The 13,376-nt window shown below is 34.4% G+C and overlaps 1 protein-coding gene across 1 annotated transcript; it reads right to left on the bottom strand.

The window, feature by feature from the left end:
* Window positions 1-5,313: 5,313 nt before the first annotated feature.
* Window positions 5,314-10,370, bottom strand: LOC129300742 (protein EIN4-like). The gene is made up of 3 exons (XM_054939325.1): window positions 10,167-10,370; window positions 7,998-10,050; window positions 5,314-6,025 (listed from the first exon to the last, which is right to left on the bottom strand). Exons 2-3 carry the CDS (start codon window positions 9,744-9,746, stop codon window positions 5,498-5,500), a joined length of 2,277 nt encoding a protein of 758 aa, XP_054795300.1. The 5' UTR covers window positions 9,747-10,050; window positions 10,167-10,370; the 3' UTR covers window positions 5,314-5,497.
* Window positions 10,371-13,376: the final 3,006 nt, after the last annotated feature.

Raw genomic sequence — 13,376 nt, forward strand, 5'->3', positions numbered from 1 at the left:
GATATATAAAACTCAAATATATAATATTTTAGTATAAAATAACCCAAAACTTAAAAAGTTAATTAATATTTAATTATATTTTAAAGTCAAACTTAAAAAAATATTTTTTTTTTTATGTTCATGTCTGTTAATCCAAACACTCGTTGGGCTAATAGGCTTAAATTATAAAGAAAACTTGATAGTGATTTTTTTTTTTTAAATGTTTGAGCAGGTTTAGCTTGGTTTATTGATTTTGATTCGAATTATCGACTCTTGCAATAAGGGAGAAAGGGAAGATAAATTATAGAGTACAATTATATATTGAGATACAGTTATAGCAGACATAATCCACCACATATATTGCATCAATTTTTTTATTTTTTTAAATATAAGTACAAAACTTGGCTTGATACTTTTTTAAAAAAATTTCGTACAGAACTTGGCTTGATGTATAGAAAAAAAAATTTGAAACTCAATGTCATTGAAGTCAAATTTTAAAATTTATAATATTTAAAAAATATTTTAAAAGTATAATATATTGATAAATAATTTTTTTTTAGTAACATAGTCAAATTGCCTCCCATCACTTGACAGCGTTGATGGGGATTTTGATGTTGTTGATTTTTTATTTTTCTCTATTGTTTTTTTTTTTCCAGCTAGACTAATTGTGCCTTACTTGCGCTTTGACCTGTTTTCTGAATGATTATGTTTCTCCAATTATTAAAAGAAAAACACCTATTATTTAAAAAAAACTTGGAAAATTGCGAAGATCAATTATTCTGCACATCATCTTAACCATCGTGTAAATTTTATGTATTAATTCACTCCTAATCACAATATAAATAATTATTAATTAATTACATTTTAAAAAAGAGAGAAAATGATAATAAAATTCTACTACATTATATAAATGACAATCCGATCTCTCAAAATACTATAATTTTATTGAAATTTGTAGAAACTTTTATGTCATTGATAAATTTATGTAAATAACCAAATTACCCTCATAACAATATCAATAATTTGATATGCAAAATTAAGATTTGCTATTATATTATTGTGAATATAATAAGTAAAATTGTAATTACTTAAATAAAATTTGTGATCATTACTTGTTATTTCTAACATTTGTAACAATATCAAGAATTTGACATGCGAAATTGTGATTTGCTATAATATAGTTGTAAATATAAAAAAAATTATGATTATTTAAACAAAACTTATAATTATTACTTATTATTTTCAATACTTGTAGCAATATTAAGATTTTGATATGCAAAATTGTGATTTACTATTACGCTGTTGCAAACACTTGTAGCAATATTAGGAGATTTATTTTCAACAAAGGCAATATGATCATTTACATAAATTCATCAATGACATAAAATTTTTAAAAACTTCAATAGAATTATAATATTTTTAAAAACTAAATTATCATTTATATAATTCAAAAAATTTTTATTATTATTGTTTCTTAAAAAATAACTCCGCCTATGTTTATAGCCGGTCCCAAGCCCGGGTAAAGGAGGAGGGTTGTGTTAGGCCATCAACAGCCAATGTAAAAATTTGTTGAATCTATCATGAACATGGACAATAGACGTTATAATGTTAATGCTAGGTCGTTGCCCGTAAGTAACGCGCTGCATGGCTCGAGTACAGTGATAAGTGAGTTAGAGCCGCTGCATCGGCGCCCGGATGTAGTGTTAAATGAGCAAGGGCTACCGCGTCATTCTGGACGCACGCGGCTAAAGAAGTTAGTCCATAAGAGCAAAATTAGATTTGGTACTTGGAATGTTGGGACATTAAATTGTAAATCTGTAGAGGTTGTAGGGGTTATGATTCAAAGGAAAATCAATATCCTTTGCTTGCAAGAAACAAAATGGCGTGGAGAAGAAGCTAAGGATATTCAAGGTTTCAAACTTTGGTATACAGGAAAAGTAAGTGCACGCAATGGAGTAGGCATCATTATAGATAAGGAGTGGAAGAAGAACGTTGTAGAAGTTAGCAGAATTGGAGACAGAATTATTTCTTTAAAAATGATAATTGGACGTGAGACTGTTAATATTGTTAGCGCTTATGCGCCGCAAGTCGGGATAGAAGCCAGTCTTAAGGAATTATTTTGGGAGGATCTGGAGGGGTTGATTCGACACATACCACAGAGAGAAAAGATTTTTATTGGAGGAGACTTTAATGGGCATGTCGGGAGGGAAGCTGGTCAGTATGCGAGGGTGCATGGTGGTTTTGGTTTTGGAGAGCTAAACAATGAAGGGCAAACTCTTCTTGATTTCTCATTGGCGTATGATTTTAAGATTGCCAACACTTGTTTCAAGAAGAGAGATGAGCATCTCATCACCTACAAAAGTGGAGCCTCAAGGTCGCAGATTGATTTTCTTTTGGTTAGGAACACAGATAGAAAACTTTGTAAAAATTGTAAGGTGATCCCTGGAGATGCTGTAACGACACAACATAGGGTCCTAGTCCTTGATGTGTGTATTATGAGTAAAATCCAAAAACGTCGACAAGTAGTAACACCAAGGATTAGGTGGTGGCAATTAAAAGGTGAGAAGCAAGATATTTTCAAGCGAAATCTTTTGGATAAAGGAATTTGGGATTTCAGGGAAGTGCTAACATCATATGGGAGGATATGGCTAAAAAGATACGGGAGGTTGCAAAAGTAGTTTTGGGAGAATCGAAAGGTCCTGGTCCGAGAGATAAGGAGTCTTGGTGGTGGAATAATAGTGTACAGGACAAAATCAAGTATAAGAAAAATTGTTTTAAAGCCATACATTTGTGTAACAATGAGGAAAATTGGGAGAGGTACCGTATGGCTAAGAAGGAAACTAAGAGAGCTGTGGGTGAAGCTCGTTCTAAAGCTTTTGAAGAATTTTATAAGAACCTTGAGACGAAGGAAGGAGAGCAAAATATTTATAAGATTGCCAAGAGTAGGGAAAGAAAATCAAGAGATCTAGAACAGGTAAGGTGTATTAAGGATGAAGAGGGAAGAATTTTAGTTACAGATGATGAAATTAAAAATAGATGGGAACTTATTTTTCTAAACTTTTCAATGATGGAGAGGATTCATCTAGTAACTTGGAGGATTTAGTAACTGGTGAAGGAGAACAAAATTTGTCATTCTATCGAAAAATACGTGATAAGGAGGTAAAGGAAGCTCTTAAGAAAATGGCAAATGGTAGAGCTAACGGACCTGATTGTATATCTATCGAAGCGTGGAAATGTTTAGGTGAAGAAGGGGTGAGATGGTTAACTAAGTTATTTAATGTGATTTTACGGTCCAAGAAAATGCCTGATGAGTGGAGGAGAAGTACATTAATTCCTATTTATAAAAATAAAGGAGATATTCAGAATTGTACTAACTATAGAGGGATTAAACTCATGAGCCACACAATGAAATTGTGGGAGAAAGTAATTGAGCACAGGTTGAGATTGGAGACAAGTATTTCTGAGAATCAATTTGGTTTTATGCCAGGTAGATCAACTACAGAGGCGATTTATCTACTAAGGGGATTAATGGAAAAGTATCGTTGTAAAATAAAGATCTACACATGGTTTTTATTGATTTGGAAAAAGCTTATGACCGTATACCAAGAGAAGTGCTTTGGAAAGCGTTGGAAAAAAAGGGAGTACGGATTGCTTATATTAAAGCCATACAAGATATGTATGAGGGGGTAAAAACTAGTATAAGAACGCCTAGTGGTCAAACAAAGGATTTTCCTATAAAGATTGGGCTACATCAGGGATCATCTCTGAGTCCTTATTTGTTCAACTTGATTTTAAATGTTTTGACGGAACATATTCAAGAGGAAATCCCGAAATGTATGCTCTTCGCGGATGATATAGTTCTTATAGCAGAGACAAGAGAAGAGGTTAATTGCAAACTTGAGTTATGGAGGAGGACATTGGAGTCGAAAGGTTTTCGTCTGAGTAGAAGTAAGACGGAATATTTATATTGTAAATTTGATAAAGGACTATTCGAAAATAATTTGGAAGTGAAATTGGGAGATCAAATTATACCTCAAGTGGAAAAGTTTAGATATTTGGGAGCCATTATCCAAAATGATGGCGAAATCAGTGGAGATATTTCACATAGAATTCAAGCTGGGTGGTTTAATTGGAGAAAAGCTAAAGGAGTTATTTGTGACCGTAAGGTGCCTAATAAACTTAAAGGAAAGTTTTATCGTACTGCTATCAGACCGGCAATGTTATATAGTAGTGAATGCTGGGCTCTAACGGGACAGCAAGAGCATAAAGTTGGAGTAGCAGAGATGAGAATGTTACGATGGATGTGCGGACATACACGTAAAGATAAAATTCGAAATGAGCACATACGTGAAAAAGTGAGGGTGGCACCTATTGAGGAAAAAATGGTAGAAAATCGGTTGAGATGGTTTGGGCATGTACAAAGAAGGCCAAGGGAGGCACCAGTGAGAAGAGTGGAACATATAACTTTGAGTCCGATTAAGAGAGGTAGAGGAAGGCCTAAGAGAACACTCTTGGAAGTTGTTGAACGTGATCTCTTAATTAATAATATTTCTAAAAGCTTAATAAATGATAGAGCACAATGGCGTCTTGCAATCCATGTAGCCGACCCCACCTAGTGGGATAAAGGCTTGTTGTTGTTGTTGTTGTTGTTTCTTAAAAAATCAAAAAGATTAATTTTTTTTTACATCTTTCACATTTTACTCATGAATGAAATAAATATAACATTTAATTTATTTAAAATATCTCCATTAATTACTTAAATGAAATATAATAAAATAAGGATGTATGAAAAAGTATACTCTCTTCGTCAAAAAATGTAAGCTATTTTTTAAAAAGTTGAATGTTAAAAAATATAATGCATTTTAATCTTTTAAAATATAATCATTATTTTTTTTAAATATCCTTATTGATAATGACTTTATATTTATTATAGTGTGTTTAATAAGAGTAAATATTGAAAGAAAAAGTTAGTTTAAAAGTAAGTAATTATTTTATTAAAATGAATTAAAAATGCCTTATATTTTAAATGGAGGAAGTAAAAGTTAAGCAAGTCCTATATTTTTAAAGAAGCGAGGACTTGTAGAAAATGATATACTGTGATACAGAGGGAGTACATGAAATTTAAAATTAATTGTACAATTTATAATAAACATAGTGCAAATATTTATTGATTTTTATATAAAATATATAAATTTCAAAATGCTAAGTTCGTTTTAACCATAAGTATCTGCACTATAATATCAGTCACATTTTCTGAACAACGTCGGTTCATCCTTCTTTGTCAGTGCAAGGGGCGTGCAGTCAATTCTTACGCCACTTCGAACCCACAATCCATTCTTTGGCAGAAAAAAGCTCAATCAGGAGCATGGATAGCAAATTGAGCCCCCTAAGTTTAATTGTCAAGAAACTCTAGATTGGTGTCTCCTATGTCAGAATGCCTAAATTATATGCTTTGGTAAACTTACGAGATATTTTGACATCATTCTAATCTTCAGATACTGTTCAAAAATCTCAGTTTTCACAATTTCTCACCTGCGTGTTGCAGGGCTCTTCTTAGTTCATCTGCTATCTCTTGAAGAAGAATAGGTTTTCGAATTAATCCGTTCATTCCAACCCGCAGGCATCTATCCATCACATCTTCTTCTGCACTTGCTGTAAGAGCTATAATCAAGGGCCAGTTGCGGCTGTGGAACTTCCGAATTCTCATAGCCACATCAAAACCATCCATTTCGGGCATGTGCAGATCCAAAAGGATGACGTTGAATGTATTACCAGATGCACTTACAGCACCCAGGCATTCAAACCCTGATGAAACAGCAGTTACTTGACAACCCAACTTCTCAAGAAGTTTTTTCGTCACTGTCCTGTTTATGTCGTCGTCGTCGGCTAACACAACCTTGAGGCTTCTGAACCGAGAGTCCAGAGAATCTTTAGGTGCTAAAATGGATCTTCCGTGTGATGGCCCTATCTGAAACTTGAGGGCAAGTGTCATGCTTTGTGCCAAACCTAGAGCGTTCAGTGATAACCAGATATTGCCTTGCATCATCTGCAAATCATTCCACATTGTAAATTCTGAATTACTAAGACGGATATTATCAATATCCATCAGACTCGGAATATCTAAAAAGAAAAGAAGTTCAGATTTTCTTTTGCATAGAAAGCATGATCCCACTCTACCGATCTTCTAAGGCACATAAGTCTCATTTAATTTATTTTACCCACCCCCTTTAACTGTTCAAAAATATGAATACAAGTCGGCCTTTGCCAATTGGTTTCCTGATCTTGCTGATGGAGCTCAAATAAAAATCCAGCATCAATAATGATCTCAAAATTGGTTTCCATAGGGTAGTCCATGTAAGTTCAAACCCGCCATCACCTTTGTTTCCTTGAACAAAGAGGCTCATATTACTAAAGTTCTGATATCACAATATTATCTTGATCATGCCTACAGTATTAAAATCAACAAATTTAACCTCAGTTAACCTCCTTGCAGAATGACTGATGAGACAAACAATTATCCCAACATGGGGGAACAAAGCAAATGCGTAGTGTCATTAAACTAAAATGGCAGAGCGACTAATAGAGGCTGGATGGTTTTTCTTGGTTTGTTTTTGGTTTAGTGTTTTCCTTGTTTATTTCTTTGGCCCCTGGCCTCATCCTGTACTTAAACAAAATGACAGCGCAACTAAGTTCTTGAACTGAAATAAGATAGGAATGAGATTTACAGAAAAGCCATGCTGGCACTTTCTAAACAGCCTGTTCAACCAAAATTGAATGTCAAGTACTGATCAGTATTACGGACTAAGAGATCACACGAAATTATACTTCCTCAATAAATTGCAAGAAGAAAGATATCCTCTTTCACTAAAGTTGCCACTTGGCAAAAGCTGATAAAACTAGAAGGCCATGGAATGAGTCTATTAACCATCCAAGCCAATACTATAGTACTGGCAAAGTACTTACTATATATCAGAAAAGTCATCCACTTTTGACCGTAAATGAATTCCAACGAAAAACTTGGATACTTTTCATCATAGGATGAAAAACAAAGAGTGACTTCAGAAAGTAGCAGAGCATCGCGTCATCCAATTTGAAACAAAGATATTTAAAAATCATAAGCTGCCACTGTTTCTTCAGCTTTACATGAGGCCATGTAAATCTTAATGAAGAGAACAATTTAAGGAATTCCTCTGCTACACCCCAAATAACAAGCGGGCCTTACATATCTATGGTTCTAAATGCCAATAATTACCTTTCAATCCCTTCCCCCATCATCATCATCATCATTTTTTTTTCAGGTTATGTCATACTCCTCCTTTAATGTAGATGTCAAGATATGCCCCAAAACTTCAGTTGAATACAGTCATTTGCTAACTAGTAAAACTCCTTTGGGAATTAATGTATTTTATGCAAAGACTCTTGTTCATATATCAAGAAAAGAGAGTTTACATGGCCACTAAAAATGATGGATATGGAGCTGGGGAAGCTTTTAGCCCTTTAAGAAGTGGCATTCAACTCATCCAATTTGTTTTTCTCCATTAAATTTAAACCAGGAATCAAGCAACCAGATTTCCAAACCAAAACTTTTGATTAGTAAGCAAGCATGCAAGATTGGTCACCAAGACTCCCACCCAGCACAAGACTTGATGCAGCATAGACTAAAATAACATCTTTTTTTTTTTTGGTTCTTTTTTGGAACATACTTTAGAGTGTAAGTCAGTTCCTGATTATTTCTCATTGTTAAATCTGACAACTTTATTACTAAATTTCTCAGGATTATAGTAAATTCATCAATTCAAGCATCAACCTATGCATACGCTGCTTCAAACAAAATGTCCTAATCTGCACACAGCCAACTGCCTACAAATTTTAAATTAAAGTGAGAAACTTCAAAGCAGGAAAATGCATCTCATAACCTCGGATTTTTTTTTTTAAAAAACAACGCAGGAAGCATCATATGACTACATCAGAAAATAATTTATATTATACATATTAAATAAATAGAATGATGCACATACCTGTGCCAGTGTTTTGCACATGCTGAAGCTTAGGCCCTCATTAGGTTCATTGCTGTAGTGCCTTCCACCAGCATAGCGTCTTGCTGAAGCAGATTCACCTGAACGCGAACTTGTACCAGTTATCTGAAAATCAAATTTCATATATACACAATCATTTTGCATGCCTGATCTCCATATTCCCAAAGAATTATTGTCCTTATCCCCATTATCATTTCCAAGATAAACTTGGACACTGAAAGTCCTTTCTCCATCATATATGTTCAATAAATGGTCAATCATATGCAAAATTACTTGAAAAGCCCTTGCCTGGTCCCCTATCACCAAATCGGGCAACGACTTCTGCACTTCAATTTTAAAATCAAAGCCTTTATATACACACAGACATTTAGCAATACAAGCAGTTTCTCTCATCATCAAATGTAAATTGAAAGGTTTCATCTCTAACTGGAAGCTTCCTTTATCATTTACCGAAATCTCCATTACATCATTAATCAAACTTGAGAGAACATGGCCAACTTTGATCATTGTGTCAACTATAATCTTTTGCTCAGATCTCAAATTGCCCTCTTGAAACATTGAAAGCAGGCCCAGGATTGAATGCATAGGCCTGCGCATGCCATGACTCATCACTTTCTGAAATGATTTCCTTGCCTGACTAGCCATCATTGCATTCTTTTTAGCCTGTTGCAAAGCTCGGTTTTGCTCTGCCAGTTTCTGTCTCATGAGCTGAGACTCTTCAAGAATATTTGCATGAGACAGGGCTACAGCGACCTGATCAGCAACTACCTCCACTATCTCCATCTCTTGGTGGCTCCAAGGCCTAGAGTTTGAATTTGGAAGAACCAAAACCAGAATAGCATAGGATGTATCAACAAACTCAGGTGTCCCTCCTTTAAAATTTGAAACATGAAGCATCGGCATACGAATAGCTGCAACAGCACCTGACTCCCCAGACCCCCCCTTACTTGCAGATCCTAGTACTGATTCAGGCCTCAAAATCCTTACCCCTTTACTTTTTATTATCTCTAAGACATCTGGGTCGTTTATGGGAATAGAATAGTGAAAAATCTCAGGGGAGCTTGTTTTCAACTCATGGGTTAAGTACATTTCTCGTCCATCCTCATTTGGCATCCAAACAGCGCAGTTATGCAAGGCCAATGAGTTAGAGAGCTTAACAAGGGTGGTGTACAAGATTGTATGCTTATCCAGAGACTTTCTGATTTCCCGTGTTAGCATACGAACATGCCAGCTTGCTTCTTTTTGTCTTCTGATCATTCCAATCTCCTGGTCTAATTCCAACACGTTCTGCTTCAGAAAGAGCTCCCTCACCTTGATTTTGAGAAGAAGAGGAATCAGAGTAAAAAGGGTAATTGCAGTTGCACAGGAGACCAGAGCTGTAAGGAGTTTAGCAATTGTAAGGGAGAGCACCAACTGAAAGGAGTGTGGTCCGTAATAAGTATATGCATTAAGTAAATGCGTCAAGCCACAAAGGACTATGAATGCAATGAATTGGAGGAACACCCATTTGAAGGGGAGGTTGGAACGACTAACGAAGTAGAGGAGTTCAACAGGGATCGAAAAATATGCTATGGCAATAAAGAAGTCACTAACTCTTTGGCTCTCTAAAATGTTATGTATGCTCCAAAGCCCTTCTTCGTCACAATTGCACTGCGCATAATCACTGTCGATAGCAGAAACGGAGACAAAGATGTAAGAAGCCAACAAAAGAGAGGCTGATGCTTTTTCCATGGCTCCCCAGCTGGCTAGTATGTTTGAATATCATCCGTAAAAAAATATCATATTCCAAATCTTATCCAAGTTTTTTGTATATGACTAAAGGAAGCCTCATCCACCAGCTGACTTCGTATGATGTTGACGACTGATCTGCTGTATTCAAGGCTCGAGATCTAACATTTGCATCTGCCCAAACTCCTCATACTCTTTCTATTTTTGGGAACTCAATAACTTCAAAACAGAAAAGGCTCTGGATGATCAAAGAAAGCTGGATTATACTGAGAAATGAAATGGGAAAACCCGAATCACCTTGTTCAGTCTGGATTTAGGAAGATCACACACAGCCACACGGTGGAATGATGCATAAAGCGAACAGATTGCAATCGTTATGATATATTCCCTTAAATCAATAAATACTTCATCGTAAACACTTACCTAAGATGTCTAAGGAAAATTAAACCGACAGAAAACGGACTGAATCAATCCTTTGCAACCCAAAAGGCGAAGAAAACTGCTACAGAAAAAGGAGATATTCGTGTTCGCCCATGTCTCGGAGTCTATAGAGAAGTGTGTGGAAAGCTGAGAGAAGCAATGGGAATTGGGACCACACAGATTTACATGAAGCGAACCTAGACTCCCTGGTTCTGTGCATCCGCCTCATGCCTCCCTCCCATGCCATGAACTTGGAGTATTCACCTGAATACTTTATTGGTATTCCTTGTGTTTTTTAAATGGATATTTGTATACATGTCCTTTTTTGTTGAAATACGTTTACTTCACGCAAATTCACCATCATGCTATAACAAAAAATTATGTTTACCAAAATGCAGGACTTTCAAAAATATTTATCAACATGTTACAAATTAAAAATCGTCCTGATAGATATTAAGTTTTAAAATTTCTTTATGTCAAACATATAAAAACCTAGCTTTCATGGCACCATGTTTTGTACAACTAGACAAAAAAGTCAAACGTACTTATCTGCCACTCTCTTTCTCCCTTCCCCCGCCCACTGGTTCTTTTATTTTCTCGGTTAATGCTACTACCCCTTGCAAAAATTGCAAACAATTATCTCCCTCCTCTTGTATATATGGTAGATGTAATATCAGTTATCAATTATTTAAATAAAATATTAATATTTGTTATGAAAATAGAGGTTGAAAAGAGGAGAAAAGAAAGAAACCTATAATGAGAGAATTAAGAGCTTTCTTTAATTTGAAAACTAATTGTTTATTAAAGATAAATTAGTAAATTAGTAGATTAATTGTGTTAATTGTGATTTTTAATGGTAAATTGACATTTTAGATTGTTGGACAATTGTATGATTAAGATTAAGTGAAAGAATTGCAATTCAAAGCAGAGCATGTGAGCTAAAGTGAGAGTTTTTTCATCATGCCACTTGCCTTGTGTAACATCTTGAACTTCTATCCAAAAAATTAGTTGTTAATTGAAGATAAATTAATAATTAGTGGATTGATTATGATTTTGGATAGTGGATTAATATGTGGTATTAGGTGGTTGGTGTGTTAATAGGATCAAAAAGTGAGACGACAATTTGGATCATGATGCACGAGCATTAGTGAGAGTTATTTCATTGTGCCGTACTTGCCATGGCGCATTGCACAGAATTTGAATAAATCTGATGTGTAACATTCCAAAATTTTTTTCAATGATTTGTTAATCTAATGAAAGATAATTATGTAAATTTAAGTATAATTGGTTTGAGGATAATTAGAGATGGTTATTGGGTTTAGCTTTAGCCTTTGGATTGAGTTTGAAAGTGAATTGGGTCACCTGAGTTCAAATTGTATAAAGAAATTGGATTTTCTATCTCATTGTGCGTTATGCTACAGTGTAAAAATTTACATTGCAGCATAATTTCTTGAATCAATTTTTTTTTAAACACAAAATCAGGTAAAAAATAGAGGGTAAGACCAGAAACAAAGAGGGGGAGATAAAGTAAGTATTTTTTCTGCTAGGACATTAATTTTTGGACATTTTGGAGGTGATTAAAGCTTGATTTCACTTAGGTATGCCTTTCTTATCTCTTCTTCTTCTCTTTACACATTTTAGTAGTAAGATTTAAGGTTGGGAGATAATGATTTTCAAATTTAAGGCTATGGATCCAAACCTATTAGTCTAAATGGGACTAATGAGAGTTGTTTAAGTATTTTACACATAATTTAAAAGTTTTTACAAGCTTGTAAGCTTGATCATCCATTTTGGATTAACCTTAGACCTCTAAAGTGTGATTTTGAATTGTTGGGTGTTATATTAGTGATTATTTAAGTTAATAGAAGCTAAATAGAGTTAATAGGAGTTAATAAACCTACTTAAGTGCAAGAAATTAGAATTTTAGGTAATTAAAGTGTTGATTAATAGAAGTTGGAAGAGTGTTTATGATGATTTTAATGATGATTTGTATGATTAACTATAGATCAATTATCTTGTGCACTATTCAAGCTTTGGTATAGCTTGTGAAAAACTTTTATTGAGAAGTAAACCTTGACCTCTTAAGGTTCTATTTGGTTTAAGAGAAGGAGAAGGGAGGGGGGAGGGGGGGAGGAGGGAAAGAGAGAGGAGGGGGAAGGGGGCATCCCCCCAAATTGAGGGGGAGGTTTTGGAAAGGATCCCCTCCCTTTGTTTGGTAAGGTGGAGGGGAGGGGAGATTTTTTAAAACTTCCCCTCCCCTCTAACCAAACAAGTCTTAAAAGTTTGAGGTAACTGAAAAAAAATCTAATTTATATAATTACTTGTTAATTAATTTTTTGTTAAATTAAATTGTTTATAACTTATTGGGTGATTGAAAACTCATTGATGCAAAATTTTGCAATGTGATGGATTATGTATGTGAAATTGCGTTGGATTATTGAGAACAAAATGCATATTTATACATATGTGATTAATGATGATGATTGAAAGCATGTTATTATGAAAATGATGAATATGTGATATTTGGCATGTGGAATATAATGGAGAAAAAAAATTGTGTGAATATGATATGATGTGATTAATGCATTAAATGGCATGTAAATTATCAATTTGTGCGTGGCATGATCATTTAGATGGGAGTTTGCCTATAGGAAAAGGAGTAGTTGTGTTAAACTCACGTGATAGTAACGGCTTATTGTTGGAATCGAAAACTTGTCTTAGCACTAACCATTGAAATCAGGAGGTAGCTATTATTTCATAGTTGATTAGTGTAAGCTTTGCTTACCTAAACACAGTTAATTATCAACCCTAAGGTAATCAAGGGTTTAAACCTAATAAGAGCTACCAAAATTACAAGTGGAAGAAACAATTTTAAATAATTGCAATAGGATCCCAAGAGTTACAACATTTAAAATACTCTTATTCACTCTTAGAATTCTTAAATCAAAGTTTTAAATAGATGTGGAAGTCTGAGATTCAAATAAAAATAAAAATTATTGATTTAAAGCTCAAAGTTGTGAATTATGCAAAAAATGACATGTGCACTGCGGCTTATTGCGTCATGGCACGAGGCGCCATGGGTCTTAGTACATTGCACAAATTTTGATAACAAATTTTTTGTTATTACTAGGATGAAATTTTAAAGCATCCCAAATCTCTGTCTGACGTCTGATTGCGATGACTTCGATATCTATACAGAGCTTTCTTCTAAAT

Source organism: Prosopis cineraria, unplaced genomic scaffold, assembly GCF_029017545.1.
Source record: "Prosopis cineraria cultivar Desert tree isolate PC_DT_omini unplaced genomic scaffold, ASM2901754v1 PC1728, whole genome shotgun sequence".
Classification (NCBI taxonomy): Eukaryota; Viridiplantae; Streptophyta; class Magnoliopsida; order Fabales; family Fabaceae; genus Prosopis; species Prosopis cineraria.

Excerpts from the sequence above, each read along its gene's own strand:
- LOC129300742 (XM_054939325.1), bottom strand. The coding sequence starts at position 9,746 with ATGGAAAAAGCATCAGCCTCTCTTTTGTTGGCTTCTTACATCTTTGTC. Across the intron at positions 6,026-7,997 it reads TGTGCAAAACACTGGCACAG|ATGATGCAAGGCAATATCTG; the intron begins GTATGTGCATCA and ends AATGATTTGCAG.